At 42.5% G+C, this 19,141-nt stretch overlaps 3 protein-coding genes across 3 annotated transcripts in view; 2 read left to right on the top strand and 1 right to left on the bottom strand.

The window, feature by feature from the left end:
- Nucleotides 1-19,141, top strand: part of pycr3 (pyrroline-5-carboxylate reductase 3) — a 404,375-nt gene that overhangs the window by 142,544 nt on the left and 242,690 nt on the right. The gene's annotated exons all lie outside the window — the stretch shown is intronic.
- The window catches only part of LOC140311520 (GDP-L-fucose synthase-like), a 344,973-nt gene that overhangs the window by 156,883 nt on the left and 168,949 nt on the right, over nucleotides 1-19,141 (top strand). The window lies entirely within an intron of this gene.
- nos1apa (nitric oxide synthase 1 (neuronal) adaptor protein a) overlaps nucleotides 1-19,141 on the bottom strand; it is a 166,905-nt gene that overhangs the window by 99,419 nt on the left and 48,345 nt on the right. The window contains exons 3-4 of the mRNA XM_072388897.1: nucleotides 8,784-8,876; nucleotides 6,864-6,922 (exon numbers count right to left, since the gene is read on the bottom strand). Of these exons, the coding sequence (XP_072244998.1) occupies nucleotides 6,864-6,922; nucleotides 8,784-8,876 (152 nt within the window). The remainder of the gene's footprint in view (nucleotides 1-6,863; nucleotides 6,923-8,783; nucleotides 8,877-19,141) is intronic.

The raw sequence follows: 19,141 nt of genomic DNA, 5'->3' as shown, positions 1-19,141 counted from the left end.
CAAAGTTTCTCCATGAACATCTGCAGAACGAATGTATTTTGCCCCCCTGGGAAAAGACACGAGTTCAAACTGTTGTTTAAGGTGAGATACGGTGACAGATACTGACAAATGGCAACAAGCTGAATGCTCCTCACCCTGCATTGCAACCATGGGAGAAAACTGTGGAGATATTCCAACAAATACTACAAGCCTGCTCGAAAACGGCTATTCATTGTCCTTTCTGAAGGGGGGGGGGGCTACCCACAGAGTCTGAAGTTTCTCGTTTCAAAAGTAATACAAATTATTCTTCTTTTCATGAGGTTCTGCTCTCATGAAAACTTCGATATGATCAGTAAATTGCATTTCCTCTCATATTTAGATCACCTCAATGCTTTAAACTGCAGCTGATAACAATTAGAACTGTTGTCCATGATGGCAGAACAGCATTTAGCAGGAGTTGGAGTTGTTTGGGGAGCGAATACAAACTTATAGTTTGACTCAATAGATTATAAATGATGAAATAAAATGCTTTCAGGTTGCTCTCTTCAGTCTGACTTCGAGGCTCTTTCTTACACAGCAAACTTGACTTTCTTATCCATTCTATCTATCCAAATATCTAATGAGTCGTGAACATCCAGTGTCTCTGTCGATGTTTGGATGAATAAGACAAACGGAAGTCAAGGAGATGTATTTCCAGGCATAAGTGAATCTCATCCCTCGTGCAAATTGCCGACACAAAGCTTCTCTACAGCAGGCTTGGTGTCTAATTCTGAGACATCATTCTGCTCACTCAGTTGGAAACAATATATAAAATGGACACAGCATTTCTGTGCACTCCGTCATCGAGGACAGCTCATTAAGAGAGAGTCTGAGCATTAAGGCACATTATGAACGGTGGTGTTAAAATAAATAAATACACTCTCATCGGTGGATTTATACATGCTATTAACATCTCTGGCTTCATGATTCTGCTTATTTGTTTAAACTCCTCAGAAACTCGTGAAAACAAAGGTCAAACTGTGTAATAGCAACAATTAAGCTAACTGTGTGGCTGCCCTTTTCCCTCAGAGCTCTGTCCAGCTGATGTTTGTTGCTGTCCCGTGTCTTTATTTATCATTACTCTTATGCAGAAGCTGTCAGTTCTGTCAGTAAATGTCAGCCCCTGTGAGCTCCGGGGAGCAGGCAAAACAAAGGTTGGTGCACGCAGAAGCGTACATGCATCATCCATTATAAAGTATTACTTTCAGACCATGTATGCAAGCCAAGTCAAATTTGCAGTTAGAAAAGGCCAATAAATTAAATTCAGAGAAAGTGTCCTTTGACAAGTTGGATATACCCCCCCCCCCATGAGCATCTGAGGTGGCGGACAGCTTCAGTGGCAGCGAGCCAGCAGCTCCAGCTAAAAGGCAGCTGAAGATGAAAAGGAATGCACAAAAGAAATATGCAAAGCGTTCAGTAAATCCTCCAAAATGATTCAGCCACACAGCGTCCAGCCACTGAGCATCTGAGAAATCCTCATGGGAATGTTTAAAACCAGCCAGGCTCTTTGATGTGCATTTTCATCCTTGCATTTGAAAAGATATGCATTGAATATTTATCATATTAGCTTATGAAACGAATTATTCAAATTTAATACCAAAAGGTTACATTTGCACAATGTTTTCTCAGATTTCTCACACGGGGAATTCCCCGGGAAGCCTTCTCCTTTACACTTGGACGCTACAAAACCCACATCTGCCCACCATTTAAGCACAGCATTGAACTGCAGGTCGCGTACGTTTTTAGAATAACTTGATATGCAAACGATTCATGATCAGAGGAATGGACCGGAGGACTTTGAGGGAGTATTTTCTCAATCCAGCTCCCACCTCCTCAGGTTTTCTGATCATGATCGCCTGCACCCACAAGACACGAGTCAGATTTCGCATAATCAGCAGGATACGAAACCTAAATCGGCTTAATTCTGAGTCAATCTTCCAGCAAAGTAATTATCATGAAAGGCATCTGCATTAAAATACTAAATGTCCCAGCAGAAAGATTTAGAAAGCAACAGGAGTGCTGTTTACTTAATAAATCACATGCAATTACTAACACTGGGTAAAATGCCTCAGAGCGTGTCACACACTCAGTAATGCACCTGTGAGCTGTTTGCCATCACAAAAGAAGAAGAAAGCACGTAAAACGCCTGTTTCTCAGCTGGTTTTTGTGCCAGACTCGTGATAGAGAGTCCTCCTTAAATCACTCGTTACTGCGAACACTGTGGCTAAAGCTGGCAAAGTGTCACTTCGGAACCTGCTGTTTATTTTCAGGCCTGGAGCATCGGCCACACAGTCGGTAGTTAGAGCGAAGCGTGCACACAATGAAGCAGAACTGACGAGACGTCACCAGAAGCTGTCACTGTCAGTTCAGCGGATGAGGCGCACCCATCACAGTGTGTCCCCCGCCTGCTTCTGTGCTGAAATTTACGACTGCCGTGTGATAAACAATGGGATGGGCTGGGATAACAAAGTATCTCCGAATTCCTGAGTTCAGAGAAGCGAATGCAAAGAGACAGACAAAATCCATCTCTCTGACAGAATCATTTCCAAAAGCACAAACCACCAACTGGGCTCCTGGATGCGCTTCTGAGCGGCACCCGCCTGGGAGGGAGTGTGTGCACGTGTGAGTGCACGTGTGAGTCATTCAGTGCAGAATATGAATTAAAGCACAATCAGGCTTCAACTTCATTTCTACTCCTTTAACAGAAGAAGATTCTTTGTTTGTTTAGCCATTCGCGCCTCTTGTTGAGAGCAAATGTCATCGCGCTAATGACTTGGATTTCCTAAAATGTCCCAATTTTCTCCTCAACAAATCTGTCTGAGCCACCAAATTCCTGCAGACTGCCTCTCGGCACTGTGCAGCCGTGTTAATTTGCCTGTGTGGCACAACAACAGACTGTGGTGCGAGTTCAAATGAAAGCAAATGGACCGAATCAACTCGACCTGATGGTTCCAGCCATGTGAGATGGAACAGAGCACAGCCACGTCAACCCAGACCTCGCTAATGAATACTCTCCCCTGCATGTACAAATCCTTGTAATGCTATTCTCATGAGATCCCTCCGTTAATTACACCTTTTCAGTCTTCTCTTCCATCAGCTCCAACCTTGTCATTTACTGCTTTGTTAATGCTGACGTCACAGCTTCAGCAGACTCTCTCGGCCAACTGCGTTACAATTTAATGCAGCAAATGGAAACGTGGAGAAGCTTTTCCTCCAGTTGTACCAAAAACACTCCAGCTCTATATATAGATATAGACAGTAAGTCTATTGATTGCAGTAGGAAATAGTTGAGCAGAGGAATTGTAAGTTAGCAGCAGATGCTGCTACAAAGAGATGTACACAGAGTAACTGGTTCATTTTCTATATGTTAATGTCATTAAACAAGTGTACTTTCTGATAATGTCATTTTAACACAGACAGAGTGGTACAGCGTTCAGTGTAATGACAAGAGAGGGGGGGGAAACCAGAGTTGTGTCTTATCCACACAGCTGTGGCTTGTGCAAATTACAGAATACAACCATTCAAGTGGAAAAAACTCAATTAACAAAGTATTAATGCAACAATAATGTGAATCATTGAAAAAAAGGAACAGCAATTAGCATCAGCTAGTGCTAAACGAACAAATAAATAAACCATGAGGAGTTATTTCTCAGATGCTTCCATTTCCCTGCTCTGAAGTTCAGGCTCTGAGAGTTGGAACTGACCCTCTTTGTGGCTCAGTTCCTTCAGTCCAGCGTTGAACTGGACCAAGTTGTTAAAACAGTGGGATGAAAAGTGTTTGCTGCACATTCACAGTCTTTAGCTAACTCTGCTGGAACATTAGCCTCAGATATAGTTTATCCACTGGGCTCTTATATCCTCTGAGGCTGCTGCTGGATGGAAGATGCATGCTCCTCAGTACAGCTGACAGCAGAACATTTCCACCAGAAGCTGGCTTCATCCGTCCAGCAGGGTGGATGAGAGGGGGCGGGGCTTATCAGAGGGGGCGGGGTCAACTTGAGAACGTTTTACGGTACTGAAGCTTGAGTGGTGTTGATGTGGTAAAAAGTACCTGGTATATCACTAAATGTAAATGTTTACTTGAGTGTGCTGCCTGAGTTCATTAAAGACCGCTAAAGCGTATTCGGTGACCATTAGCACGGTTTGTATCTTCCCGACAAATGTACTTTTTATGGAAGACACAGTTTCTAAGAGCATCAGGTGGGGGTAGTAAGGAACAGAAGTGTCGTTGACCCCCCCCCACCTCGGTGGAGATGTAAATAATTCAAAACAAACATTGTTTCAGTCCGATTTTGCATGGGGGAACCGTGCTAGCTACAGCTAGCAAAGTTAGCCATATCATTTATTTACTGTATGGCAGCCACCACTGTAAGATGGATTTTGAGCTCCACCAGAGAGATTCTCTGGTTGTTTTTCTGTTTATTCGAACAGGATTTCTCAAAAAAAGATATTTTAACTTTTACCAGAGTTGTGGAACGGCTCAAAGTGATAAACATTTAACGTCAACACTCAACACATTAGCAATTTCTCAGGCCAGAGACTGGTTTTTTTTGATGAAAAGAAGGATGTAGTTTGATTTCTACCTCACCACAAAGTTTTGAATGAAAGTTATTGATCTGGGGGTTATCGATCTGGGAGTGTACTTCATGCAGTGCACACAGCTTTCTGTTCACACATTTATAAATAATTCCCATCAAAACATCTAAAACATGAAAACATTATAGACTTTTCTGTTCAACTTTTATCTTAGGAAACAGGAAGTGGTCAGATGAGAATACATTTGAATAACTAGACCTGAGAGCTGGACAGACTTTTCAGCCTTTTAGCCCAAGTTTTATGACTTAAAGATTATTATTTGAAATACCAACCGAAACCCTGCTGGGTTGGGTCCAAAAGAGTGCATATATTGAACCAAAGCTACCTTGCAAACAAATTGATTATTTCTGTTGTGTCCAGTTAAGAATGTCCAGCCAACGGCATGCCGGGAAGCAGACCCACACCTTAAATATTAAACAGTCAGTCTTTTCTGACAGCTGATGCCACGACATTAAAGCTAACAAACCCAAAACTAAGAACCATCACAGCCAAAGACAATGGGGTCACGGTTCTTTGACTGAAACCATTTGGAGCAAATCAGGTTCCTCACTTCAAGCTGCAACTGGGACACTACTGAGTCTGTTGCAAGCTGTGAATCTCACCAGAACTGCATTGTTATGATTAAAAGCAGATTGCTGCTGCTAGAGGAAACAGTGTGGTTTTTATTTTTATTTATTTCACAAGGAAAAACCTCACTGAGATTAAAATTCTCCATTTTAAGAGCGTCCTGGCCAACATGGACAGACAAACACCCACATAAAACAGGAGAAACTAGAATTCAATACATTAAAAAACACAGAATCAGGTCAAAATTAAAACTGCTCATGAGATAAAAATTTAGTGCATCAGTCAAAACATCTGCAGCCAGACGTGTCCGCCTCCAAGCCGCTCAGCAACCTTAAAAGAGTCCAGTGAAAGAACAGACTTATAAATCCAAATACGCCAGTGACTGAGTCTACGAGCAGATGAGGACCATCCAGCACAAGCATGCAACAAACAGTGTTTGATAGAGGGAAGACTGCACTGAAGCTTCAGTTCAAATATCTGGAAAAAAGCTGCGATGAGAGACGAGTAAATATAAATGAGAGTGAAGTGTGAATGGTGTGTTAAAACTGGATCTCAAACTGGGCTATTCTATTCTACATTTCAGGACTTTTCAAAGCCCCTTCATTGGAGCTTAAAGGCCGGCGTCCTTCGGAAGATATTTAGATAACTGGAGATCCATATAACGGAGAGAACGGGGCTTAGACGATGCAGCCTCTAAATAAGGCATTATCTGTCTTTATTTCACCAATACTTTAAGAAGAATGAATGAATGAACGTGTGCTATAGCTCTGTTAGCTCATAGCTGCTGTTATGTGGCTACTTGCAGCTATAGGAGAGCTATAACTCACTCCAGTAAGAACGTCCATCTTACTCAAAGTCGTCGTTCACGTCGTCAAAATCTGATAAATATCCTGCCATGTTGCACAAAACTATCAGCAGCAAACTCTGTGTGAAGTTAGCCGACTGTCACAGAGCACGGAGTGAATAAACTGTGCTGCAGGGGGGCGTGTGGATGAAGTGGTCCCAGTAGAGTGCCTGTGTAGAAATCCCTCCGTTAGCTCTCCTATAGCTGCAAGTAGCCATATAACAGCAGCTATGAGCTAACAGAGCTATAGCACACGTTCATTCATTCATTCTTCTTAAAGTATTGGTGAAATAAAGACAGATAATGCCTTATTTAGATATTTAGAGGCTGTATCTTCTATGCCCTGCTATCTCCTGTTATATGGATATACAGGATCACGAGTTATCTAAATATCTTCCGAAGGACGCCGACTTTCGCCAAACTGTGCGAGTCGATAGTATTTCATGCCAGAAATAAGGTCTAGGTAAATACACAACATTTTAAACTACTGCATGTGCTGTTCAGCCACGGTCAAACCCTCCCTCTACCTCCAAAATGTTCACGCGGCGCTTCAGAAATCTTTATGCTCTTGTGTTCTCGGGTCAGTAAAGGTTATCGTCAAAGATATGCCACATCCCTCTTTCTCTGAAATGTCAAAGTCGGCTCTGACAGGAAAGGTTTTCTCATTTCCAGAGTCCCCACAGTGTTTTTAATCAAGCTTGGATTAAAATTCATTTGGGAAAAGGCCCGATGAGCTGTATGAGCTGAAGTCATTAGATAAAGCATCAAAAAACGCTATAAGTGGCACCTGAAGATGAGCTGAAGAATGTTATGATGAGAGAAAGTCGGACCACCTCACCTGTAAATGGGATCCTGCATCACCATCATCTTGCTCTCGTCCCATGTCCACTCGTTCTTCTGCAAACAGAATCAAACTATAACTCAACTGAAAGACACGTGACACAGAAAGCATAGCAAACTCCTTTATGCACATCTTTTGTGTGTCCATTTCATTAAATCACTCTTTCAGTTTAAGGTCACAATCAGAATGTCAACGCATGGCCACACAGGAATTATTCATATTGATTTCTGTGTCCACAGAGCGCTTTGTTAACTCAAGCCATTCAATCACTCATCTCCTGCCTCCACTGTAGTCAGATGCAAATAGATAGCTGACTGTCACACTTGACATTTCAGATCTTTGGAACAAAGAGCAAAATGAGAAAAGGAAAACAGCAGGAAACCAATCTGAGCTCAGCCAGATTGGTTTCACTACAGTCCCTTGTACAGATGACATCTCATCAAGTCATCTCACAGTTTTTTCATGGGTACATAATAAAAACCCTATTTCTAATTAACCACCTGCAGTCATGGCTTTCCCATGAGCTGCATCAGGTGTTTGTTACACAAAGCAGCCAAACTTAATACATCTTCGAATCAAATTAGACTAATTCAATAAAACACATGTACACAAGGGAGCTTGTTGTGTGCACATGCACAGAAGACAGAAATATACAACACAAGCTGTCTGAAATACTATGTTTTCAGTTGTAATCAAGAGCTGAAAGCAACACTCCTGGGAGACAAAAAGGCAAACGAAAAAAATAAGATACATCTGATCAATCTGAAAACAGTGACAGATTATTTCCCTCAGAAGTAGGGCTGGGGAAATATTTAATTCTTTAATCGCATGATTTTGTGTGATTAATCACGATTAATCGCATTGTTATTTTCTTTCTTTCTTTCTTTCTTTCTTTCTTTCTTTCTTTCTTTCTTTCTTTCTTTCTTTCTTTCTTTCTTTCTTTCTTTCTTTCTTTCTTTCTTTCTTTCTTTCTTTCTTTCTTTCTTTCTTTCTTTCTTTCTTTCTTTGACGTGGGTCTACTCCTCTCTCTCTATGGTACACATTCTCTGTAAATCAACATTATTAATTAAGAGTCTGAACCAATCAAAACTAAGAGACAGTCAAAATATCACCTCACAAACAAAACCAGAAAATTAATAATAATAATAATATACAATAATTAGGGCTTGGCAAATAGCAAATTCTTTAATCGCGTTAATCGCATGATTTTCTGTGATTAATCACGATTAATCGCATTGTTATACGATACGATATATTGTCCCACTGCTTCCTTTCTTTCTTTCTTGTCTGTCCTTTTTATTCATTTTCATTGCCGAGAGGGAGACGTGGGTCTACTCCTCTCTCTCTATGGCCCACATTCTCTGTAAATCAACATTATCAATTAAGAGTCTGAACCAATCAAAACTAAGAGAGAGTCAAAATATCACCTCACAAACAAAACCATAAAATTCCCGATAATAATAATAATATACAATAATTAGGGCTCGGCAAATAGTAAATTCTTTAATCGCATTAATCGCATAATTTGCTGTGATTAATCCCGATTAATCGCATTGTTAAACGCAAAATCCAAAAATGAATTCAACAGTTTTATTGGAACTGTACAGTCATATGATCGAAGTACTCTGTGTGTCTGGACCTCGCTGTCACAGGGAAGCACTGCCTGACCAAAAAGGTCACTGGATTTGTCGCTGGGAGCTTTTCTGAAGCAACTTCACTTCAGGAATCTGAAAGGTCACTACTTCAGGCGAACACGAAGTGGCCTTAAGTTTCCTGTTGACGTCTGTGAGTGAGTCAGAGGGACGTCAGGTGGCTGAGCAACATATTCCCCATCTTGCACAAATCTTAATATCTGGTACAACATTTAAAAATGACAACATCAAAAATACAAAGAGGAGAAATAAAGAAGAGACTCACTTTTTTCTTTTTCCTCAAGTTAACCTTGACACCGTCTACAGACACCACAATGTTCACTTTCTTCTTCTTGATGTTTTTCACCTTGAATTCATACTGCAAAGAAAAGACAAGATTTATATCAACAGAGCGAGGAAACAAAATAACAGAAAATTCCTTTTAACTATTTAGAACATTTTTACAAGGAGTGATGATGTATTTAATCTTATATTTTCAATCCAGGTATCAACATTTTCTTCTAATCTTTTAAAGCCGTGTTGAGCAATAGCTGTCAAGAATTTTTCATTCACTCCAGTCCTTGAACATGACCATTAACTGAGTTTTGGTTTGTTAAGCCAGTTAACACTGACCTATGAATCATTCGAGTATAAACGACACAAAGTGTGTCGACACAGAACAGACAACTTAGCAAAGAAGCCATTTTAAATTGGATCTTTAAGCACTTTGTTACCAGCAGCCTGTCACAAAGACACATCATTTGTTCCAATTTCTTTAGCTGCATCTATGAAAAACAGCAAAGAAAACACAGTTTGACAGACAGAAAATAGGATTTCTGCAGCAACAAGGTGATTCCCAAAGAGCTATTAGCTGAAAACTTGGCATATCTCAGCATGGTGTGCAGTGTGTCCTTAAAACATTTGAGGAAACTGGACAAGTGGAGGACAAAAGAAGAAGTGTCAGGCCTAAAAAACTATCTACAGCAGATGAACAGGATCTGAAAGTGATGTCCTTAAGAAAGAGGAAAAAATCCAGCTGTGACCTGACAGGACCTGAGAGATGCATCTGGACCTTCAGCTGATCCATCTACTGTTGGCCCAAGCCTCATCAGAAATGGTCTCCATGGAAGGGTGGCTGTCAAGAAGCCGTTCTTAAGGAAGGGAAACAGGGAGAAAAGGCTGAGCTATGCCAAATGACACAAGAAGTGGACTGAAAATCAGTGGCAACAGGTCTTATGGAGGGATGAATCCTCCCCAGAGCCCGGACCTCAACATTATTGAAGCAGTGTGGGATCATCTGACAGAGAACGGAACAAAAGGCAGCCCACATCCAAAGAAGAGCTTTGGGATGTCCTTCAAGAAGCCTGGAGAACTATTCCTGAAGACTCCTTAAAGAAATGACAGAAAGCTTGTCACAGAGGGTTCAGGCTGTGTTGGAGAATAAAGGAGCTCAGACCAGATATTCACTCATTAATTCGTTCTGTTTCCACCTGTCTCACCTCTGGTCATATGAACTGAAAATCTGCTCATTGCACAGAGCGAAAAACTCTTTATCTAAACAAGACTGTGTAGATAAAGCTGAACTGAAGCCTTGACAGCAGACTTCCAGACTATTTTGAATACACTAAAAAGGCTACATTTAGCTGACCAATGACACCTTTAAAGTCCTGTCTAAAGGGGATTTCTCACTGTCTGACATGATCTGATATGTCACAGAAAGAAAATGTCTGATAGCTGCTGTGTTTGCTGTTAATCGGGTCTAAATTAAAGTTTTTTTCCACTAATTTCCAGTGGACACTGAGTTTAGTCGACACTATCAAGAGATTTTACTGGCCTGCAACTCTAGACTTACTTAAGATCGATTTTATTATTGGTTTTCTCTGATTTAGTTGCATTTCAATTACAAGGAAAACTCCAACAATCAAGTTGTGCACCACTTGTTGCATTTCTGAGTGTTTCAAATCTTTCCAGTGCTGCTTTGCAAACAGCAGGACACTGGGAAGCATTTATCATTGTGTTCATCCGTCAGAGTTTCAGAATTCAACAGAAACTGAAGAGAAAATAAAGAAGTTAGCATCTTTCTGCCTGCATGCTGACAATTTAACTTTATGAATGCTTCGAGACTGATTGAAGGGATAACGGAGCACAGAAGAGCTCAGGATCTCATCACAATCACTTTAAAATCGTCGAAGAGCTTTAACAACAGCGGGAAGCAGCTCAATCAGCTCCTTACTGCGTCTGCTGCAACATCCTGATTTTTGGTGCATCTGTTTGTTAACTGATGGCAAAGTGGGAGACAAGCGATCCCCCATTACACATCTAAAGCTTTGAGCCTTCTTTGCCAATTTATCAATCAGAAATTTTACCAAAATCAAATCTAATAAGTTTCAAACACTTCTACTAATCTTTTGCAATTTCCTGTTAACTCGTTCCCCCGGTGTTCAGCTTTTATGTTCCCATTAAACCGATGAGGACTGATTTGTTCCCCTCACACCGATGGGCTGTAATGATGATGGTTTAATTTCCACATCTAGCCCTGATGAGATGTCAGTTTATCTGCAAGAGCTTCAGGAAACAGCATCAGATGCACGTAGAGAGATGACGAATTTCAATGTTTTACACAGTTTGATCTTATTTACCTTCTTAATAACAATAAATTTTATTTAAAAACACTCAAGGACACTTTACAACACATTAAAAACACAATAAATAAGAGAACACAAGTTCAAAAGAGCCATGAGGCTCTAGGGGGGGTATGCAGCTTGGAAGAGATGGGTTTTGAGTTTCGATTTGAAGAGGGGTAAAGAGTCAACGTTGTTGAGTTCTAGAGTTGGTGCTGAGACGGGAACAAAGAGGTGGAGGGAGGAGGAAGACCTGGGGGAGCGAGAGGGGATCACAATGCAGAGGAGATCAGACATTAAATGTGTGGAGAAGGATCTTAAATGTAATTCTGAATTTGACCGGGAGCCAGTGAAGCTGCTGGAGGACGGGGGTGATATGGTGAAAGGAGGGGGTTCTGGTGATGGTGCAGGCTGCAGAGCTTTGGACCAGTTGAAGCTTATGAAGGGATTTGTGAGGGGCACGGAAAAGGAGTGAGTTAGAACAATCGAAGCGGGAGGTGATGAGGCTGTGGACCAGGATAGATGTGGTGTGAGGAGGTAGAGAATGGCGGAGACGATTAATGGAATGATCCGAGACCTCGGTCCTCTCCAGGTTGGGAATGAGATCCTTTCCCAAGTCGAGTAGTTGAAGTATTTCGGGGTCTTTTAGATCGGTGCGGCGTCCGTAATGATGGGGGCTCTGCATCGGCCTGTTGTGGTGAAGAAGGAGCTGAGCCAGAAGGCAAACCTCTCTATTTACTGATCAGTCTGCGTTCCCATCCTCACCTATGGTCACGAGCTGTGGGTAGGGACCGAAAGAACGAGATCGCGAATACAAGCGGCCCAAATGGGCTTCCTCTGTAGGGTTTCTGGGCCTCCCTTAGAGATAGGGTGAGAAGCTCAGTCATCCGGGAGGGGCTCGGCGTAGAACCACTGCTCCTCTGCATCGAGAGGAACCAGATGAGGTGGCATCTGGTTAGGATGCCTCCTGGACTCCCTGGTGAGGTGTTCTGGGCCCGTCCCACTGGGAGGAGACCCCGGGGAAGACCCAGGACACGTTGGAGAGACTATGTCTCTCGGCTGGCCTGGGAACGCCTCGGGGTCCCCCCGGAAGAGCTGGAGGAAGTGGCCGGGGACAGGGAGGTCTGGGTTTCTCTGTTAAAGCTGCTGCCCCCGCGACCCGATTGCCGGAGAAGCGACAGATGATGGATGGATAAATGGAAATATGCAATATGGGAGTGGAAAGAAAGTGTGTTGTCGAGGATGACACCAAGACTCTTAATCTGGGGGGAGGGGGACACTGTGGAGCTGTCTGTGGTGAGGGAGAAACTATCAACTTTGGATAGGGCGGATTTGGTGCCAACAAGGAGTTCAGTTTTATCACTGTTGAGTTTAAGGAAGTTTGAGGTGAACCAGGATTTAATCTCAGAGAGGCAGTGGTGAGGGAGGGAGAGTGGCGTCAGGTTTACTGGACAGATAGAGCTGGGTGTCATCTGCAAAATAGTGGAAATGTTTACCAAATTTTCTGAAGATATTGCCAAGTGGGAGGAGGTAGTTGATGAAGAGGAGGGGCCCCAGGACCGAGCCCTGAGGTACACCTGAAGTGACGGGGGAGGGCTTAGAGGAGAAGGATTTGAGTTGTATGAACTGAGTACGGCCCGTGAGGTAGGAGTGAAACCAGTGCAGGGGGGTGCTGGTGATGCTTAGGAGGAGAGTCTATTGAGCAGGATGGGTTGACAAATGGTGTCAAAGGCTGCTCTCAGATCGAGGAGGATGAGGATGGAGATGAAACCGGAGGCTGTTTCCGGGGGATGGAAACCGGACTGGAACTGTTCGTAAAGGCTGTTATTGGAGAGATGGGAGTGAAGTTGAGAAGCAACATTTTTTTCAAGGATTTTGGAATGAAAGGAAGGTGAGGTTCTTCTGCCATTGTTTTGAAGAAACTAATGCCCCAAGAACCCACTGCGCTTATAGAACATGGGAGTTATGGTTAAAATTGGCACTACATTAGATAAATGCTTTTAATCAGAATTCTTGCAGACGAAAACTCTTTAAAACAGTAAACAGCGGCAGCAGCACAAGCTAAAGAAAAGAAAATATTTTCTTCATAAAAGCATTATTCTATCCTGAGTAATCAACAACCTGTTGATAAAACACTTTGGTTCCTAGAATATCTTCTTATTCAAGGAAAAACTAATCACTTTGATCAAGATTTCATCGCAGCACGCAAAGTTCAGAAATGTTCATTTGTCAGTTTGAAATCTCGATTAATGAGCACCTTATCATCTGCTGTAATGTTAACTGGCTGCAAATACACAATTTAAACCATTCAAAGCCTAATAGGCTCCGTGACTGACCTCCACAGACATGATTACAGCAGCAATTTCAAAGCTTTCACGCAGCATTTGACTAGCAAAGTGTGTGCACAACACCACAACGGAGAGCACTTATCTCTAATAAGCTTGTCTATTTCTGTCTGATGCGGCTGCTTCACTGAATCCATATCACACCGTCCCTGCTGCTTTCAGCCCCCATTCCAGGACAAAGCAGTGATATGATTTAAATTACCACTGCTGCATCTAGCTTTATAAGACGAGAACCATGGAAACCGCTGCAGCTGAGGAATTGCACCAGCATCCTCATCACAACACTGACCACTTGTTCAGTCTGGCTTTCCCCCCAAATGCAGCACCTCCATGTAAAAGAGGAATAAAGTGCTGATTCACAGATTATTAATAAACTGAGAGCAGATGATTCCTTTCATATGAAACACAACATTCAGGGCTTATTTTTCTCCTGCTCAGCCTAAGTGCTCAGCCTCTCGTTTACGACTAAAATTAACCAGGACCAATGTTATGCTCATCCTCTTTTCTCACAATCTGGCAGCATTTACTGAGGTCTTAATGAAAAAGTCTGTGATATGCTGTGAAAAGTCGTGCAGACGGAGCAGCATCAGCATACAGAGTACGCCGTCTGAATCAATAAGCACCCGTTTCCGTGCTTACTGAACAAATGCAGGAACATCCAATTTGGGTCATTTTGAAAAGGGTCGTTAGCTTGTTAAGTTGCTAAAACATGTGGCAGTGAACGCACCACAGCTGAGCAGATGATGGTGCAGATTTCTGACAGCAGTGTTCTGACGGTAAAAATATACTGTCGTTAGGTTAAACTGGGACCCTTCATGTTCCAGGGTTAATAAAACTCAAACATTATGTGTTTACATGTGTAAGGAATATGAAACAATACATAAAACTAATATTCTAACTGCAGAAAACTGGCTGCCCATCAGATTCAAGTCCCTGATGTTAGCTACAAAGAGCTTAATGGAACGGCTCCCATCTACTTGAATGCTCTTGCAAAGGCTTCTGTCCCAACTGGGTCCCTCCGTTGGTCCCAGGATTGTCGTCTAGCAGCTCCTACACCACGCCTAAGACAATCCAAACTCTGTTCATGTGTCGTCCCACGATGGTGGAATGACCTACCGAGCGCTACCAGAACAGGGGCGTCCCTGTCTACCTTCAAGAAGCTCCTGAAAACCCAGCTCTTCAGAGAGCATCTCCTATCCCAGCACTTACCTTGTACTTCCCTCCCCCCTCTATCTCTGCACTTTATCTTTCTGCACTTCCTTCTATGCCTGCACCCTATCTCTACTCTGTCCCCTCTGACAGAGTCGGACTCCTGGGTTCCTTCTATGGAGCTTATTGTTAGCTTTTTATAAAGCTGTTATATCTTCATTTGTAAGTCGCTTTGGATAAAAGCATCTGATAAATACAGAAACATAGACATAAAACTGCCAACTCGAGCAGCTTCTGTGTCCAGTATTGGTGAGGCTCTAGTCACAGGACCTTTGGTCACGTGTTAACCGTCATTCAGTTAATGATGACTCTGTCCAACCTCTGAGGAAACCTCCGGGTTGTGGTTAAAAGATCCCAAAAGAGCTGGTGAGAGAACTTAATGAGCTGTACGTCAGGTGAACTGAAGTTAGAGGCATTTTAAATTTGCTAATATGAAAAACAAAAGTTGTTACGGCCCAAGCAAAGCCACAATCAATTATGTGTGAACGGGGTTTTACTCTTGCATGCAGCTGCTGTGGGGCCAAGTAAACAGGATTTGCTCAAGTGCGTCTGTTTGAAGACGGACCAATTAGATAAGCCGTGGCACAGTGGCAGGATATCAGTCTACGTGTAAACAAAAGGAAATTAAATGAACAATCAGGTCCAAGAATAGGCTCATCCATCTTTCAAATAAGTCAGTCCAGCAGTTACAGGTCAATATTTCCTTCAGGTTTCCTCCTCCTGTTTCCTGTCCTCAGCCAACAGTTTTATTTCCACTCAGAAATGTCAGCCGGGGGGGGGGGGGGGGGGGGGGGCAAAGTAAAGCCATGCACTTTTGTTCATGAGTGCAATTTACTTGAGGCTGCCTGAAGGTTTTTGATTTAAAAGAAACAGCCTACAACAGCAGTTACAGAGATGGCTAAATGATCTCAGCGGCAGAGCGGACAGATGGTTTCCAGAGGTACCGGTTCCAGGTCTGCTGTGATTATTTTCCCAATGACGACAGCCTGTTTGTTGTGGTGTATTTGTGCCAGGTGTTCTCCATCCTTTACAGTCACCTCACGGTTTCTGCAGGCAGGGAGCAGTCACCGTAAGTCATGGAGCCTCCACCATCTGCTCACGAACACACACTCCTGGTTGTATCCCCTAATCAACCCTAATTCTCCCCTTGGCCCTTCTGCATTCCCCTACACACCTGCTTTTTCACGCCACAAAGCAGAGTAGGAGCACCTTGTAGGACCAGCACAAGGACTTTTCCTGCGTAATTCTAACCCTGATCCTAAGGCCTAGTTTCCATGTGTGTGTGTGTGTGTTCGGCCTGTATTTCCACCTGATCCACAGAGTGCAGCCCTTAAGTTTAACATAAAGAAGGGCATTTCTTTTTGGATGGATGGAAACTTCAGTATAGCAACAGCAAAAGGATCAGTTTAGCAGTTTTCATGTCCAATTTTGAGATTGGAACAACCAGAAAAGAGCAACACATGTCGTACAAAGGGAAAGGTAGGTTATATGAGGCCTGGTAGTTGTTTATCGGTGGATTTAGACCAAAACTGGACTGAAATGAGAAAGAAGAGATCTGAAAGCTGAACCCAGACATCCAGATAATGCAGCTGGGGGTCGAATCAGTCCGACTCAAATGAGCCAAGGAGCGTCGTACAGCTTCAGTTTTTGTGTAAAAACAGTAAACTCTCAGTTATGGATCTTTCTCTGTCTTTTGTCGAACACATCAGAAACTGTGACTGAATATCAGCCCATTAACACCATATCCAGTTGCTTTTAGAAGCGCAGAATCATTTGAGTACCTTAAACTCTCTCATGTATGACGATCCACTGAGACAGATAAAAGCAGTAACGTGTCATGAACGTTTTCTCGCTCGCTTCAGTCAATAACTCCCATAATAAATCTGTAATAAATCCCATTTCTTGCGTTTACTGGGATGAGGACAGAGGTCCAGTTAAAAGGCTGAAGTCTAAACCGTAGTCTCACCGAACTGAGAGTTCACAGACGAATGAAACAGCACAAGCACATCGACGCCCCCCTGCAGCACAGTTTATTCACTCCGGTAAGGACGTCCATCTTACTCAAAGTCGTCAAAATCTGATAAATATCCTGCCATGTTGCACAAAACTATCAGCAGCAAACTCTGTGTGAAGTTAGCCGACTGTCACAGAGCACGGAGTGAATAAACTGTGCTGCAGGGGGGCGTGTGGATGAAGTGGTCCCAGTAGAGTGCCTGTGTAGAAATCCCTCCGTTAGCTCTCCTATAGCTGCAAGTAGCCACATAACAGCAGCTATGAGCTAACAGAGCTATAGCACACGTTCATTCATTCATTCTTCTTAAAGTATTGGTGAAATAAAGACAGATAATGCCTTATTTAGAGGCTGCATCCTCTAAGCCCCGTTCACTCCGTTATATGGATCTCCAGTTATCTAAATATCTTCTGAAGGACGCCGACTTTCACCAAACTGTTCTCGGTGAGTAGATGAACGTATTTCATGCCAGAAATAAGGTTTAAAAATACCTGGAGTTGCCCTTTAATCCCATGTTTTTACACTCGAACAGCCTTTTCAACCTGCAGAATACAACCTTTTGTTCTCAAAAGAGCTTCCTCCTGTATCGTCCGACCTCATAAATCTGGTCAAACCAGCCCACAGACAGGGCCGATCTGTTCCAAACCCGCGTCTTTTGACCACTGAGGTTTCTCCCCGGCCAATCGTGAGCACATATCCATCCCAGTGACATGTCTCCTCTGGAGAAGGGGAAAGGATAAACAGGGTTGCAAAGTATAAAAGAAGAGAGAGAGGGGGAGAAAAAATGCGACAAAGTGAAAGATGAAACGGTGGCAGGAGGAGGGAGAAGCTTTGATGCCGGTTTAATTAACAGCTCAGATCATTAGCCTCACAGTTACAGAAATGCAGTCAGAGTTAGTTAAATGTGCACACTGCGGTGTCCCCGTTAGGTGCTTGATGAGGGGAATATCACGAGGTTTTAACCTTTGCAGAAAACTCAGACTGCAGAAGGCGAACTGGAAAAGCGGCTCAACTGCAGAGCAGACGCTGTAATCGTTTTAAGATCCGTGGCTCAACCGTGAAGCCGAGTCGAGTTGAACGTCAGATCTGTATTAACGGCAAAGACTTGAAGATTAGCTGCAAAAATGATGTCATATCTCCTTTTCTGGGGTCATTTCTGGTTTTAAGATTAATGCTACATGCCTGAAATTCCATTACATCTCAAAAAGAAACTTTATTTAGTCTAACTTTAAGTGTTCTCATGTGACACCATCTTCAGTTCGCTGTAAAGAATCCATCATCTGTCAAAATGTTCATTTTTATTCGTCTACAACATTGTACTGTATGTAACTACCTGAACTGAACCAAACCTTCACTATGCTGTGATTTTCAAATGCATCTGAAGACACAAGGAAGCTCGATGTCACTTCATTAAGCTCATTCTGTCTTAATGCTACACTTGGGATCCAAATATCAATATGCTGATATTGATCTGTGATCAAGGACGATGTAACCCGAGAACTCCAGAAATCACCCAGAAAGAAGAGGCAGACATCAGTAAAACTTTCCCTGAGTGGAAATGCAGATGATGACAGAAATAAATCAGATGCTAGAGGACGAGCCGGGCCTCCACAGCTACCATATTAAAGGCTTGCTTTCTCTGTGCTGCACCACAGGAAGAAGTGAGAAGTGGTTTCTTCCTTAGCTCCGTTTTTCTGCTTCACCACAGTCTTCGGAGAAATAAAGAGTTCAGCTCTTGGTTTTATCTGCTTCTTCTTTTATTCTGCCCGGTGACAACAAATCTCCTGTGCTGACACAGCAGGAAAAAAGAGAAATTATCTTTAAGAAGGAGTTCAAATAAGTTCAGTCGGACATGACCTCAGCTTGGACTAATGATGGATGGATGGATGGATGAACGAATGAATGGATGAACGAATGAATGAATGGATGAACGAATGAATGGATGGATGGATGAATGAATGAATGAATGAATGAATGGATGAATGAACGAATGAATGAATGAATGGATGAATGGATACGAGTTTAAAAAGCACATTTCCAGATTTTTATGGAAACATTTTCAGAAATAACACCAACAACAATAATAATAATAATAATAATAATAATAAGCTGATTAATGTCACATTAATCTACACTGATTTGCTTTCATAATTCTACCATCTGCAGAGTGGACTGAAGCAGCACATTTCCATTGGACTGTGATTGCTCCTCAGATGTTCTGGTCCTGTGCCGATGAGATAAAACAAAGCTGGTGGAGCTGCTTTGTGTTTTAGTAAAGAATCTTTACTCTTCATGATTTAATCCCAACCCTACTTTCTAATTCATTTATGTTTTTATCATGATTATAGCCTGAATGGGGGCTAAACTCCCATTGCACGTGTTTTTATTCCTGCTAAATATATTGTGATATTTGAACAGATGCATTTAGGAATAATCAAACACTGCCGTTAGACTTCGG

Source organism: Leuresthes tenuis, unplaced genomic scaffold (assembly GCF_036924035.1).
Source record: "Leuresthes tenuis unplaced genomic scaffold, fLeuTen1.0.hap1 SCAF_7, whole genome shotgun sequence".
In the NCBI taxonomy this organism is placed as follows: domain Eukaryota; kingdom Metazoa; phylum Chordata; class Actinopteri; order Atheriniformes; family Atherinopsidae; genus Leuresthes; species Leuresthes tenuis.
The sequence above is the reverse complement of the archived record's forward strand: the minus strand, read 5'-3'. Positions and strand labels throughout refer to the sequence as shown.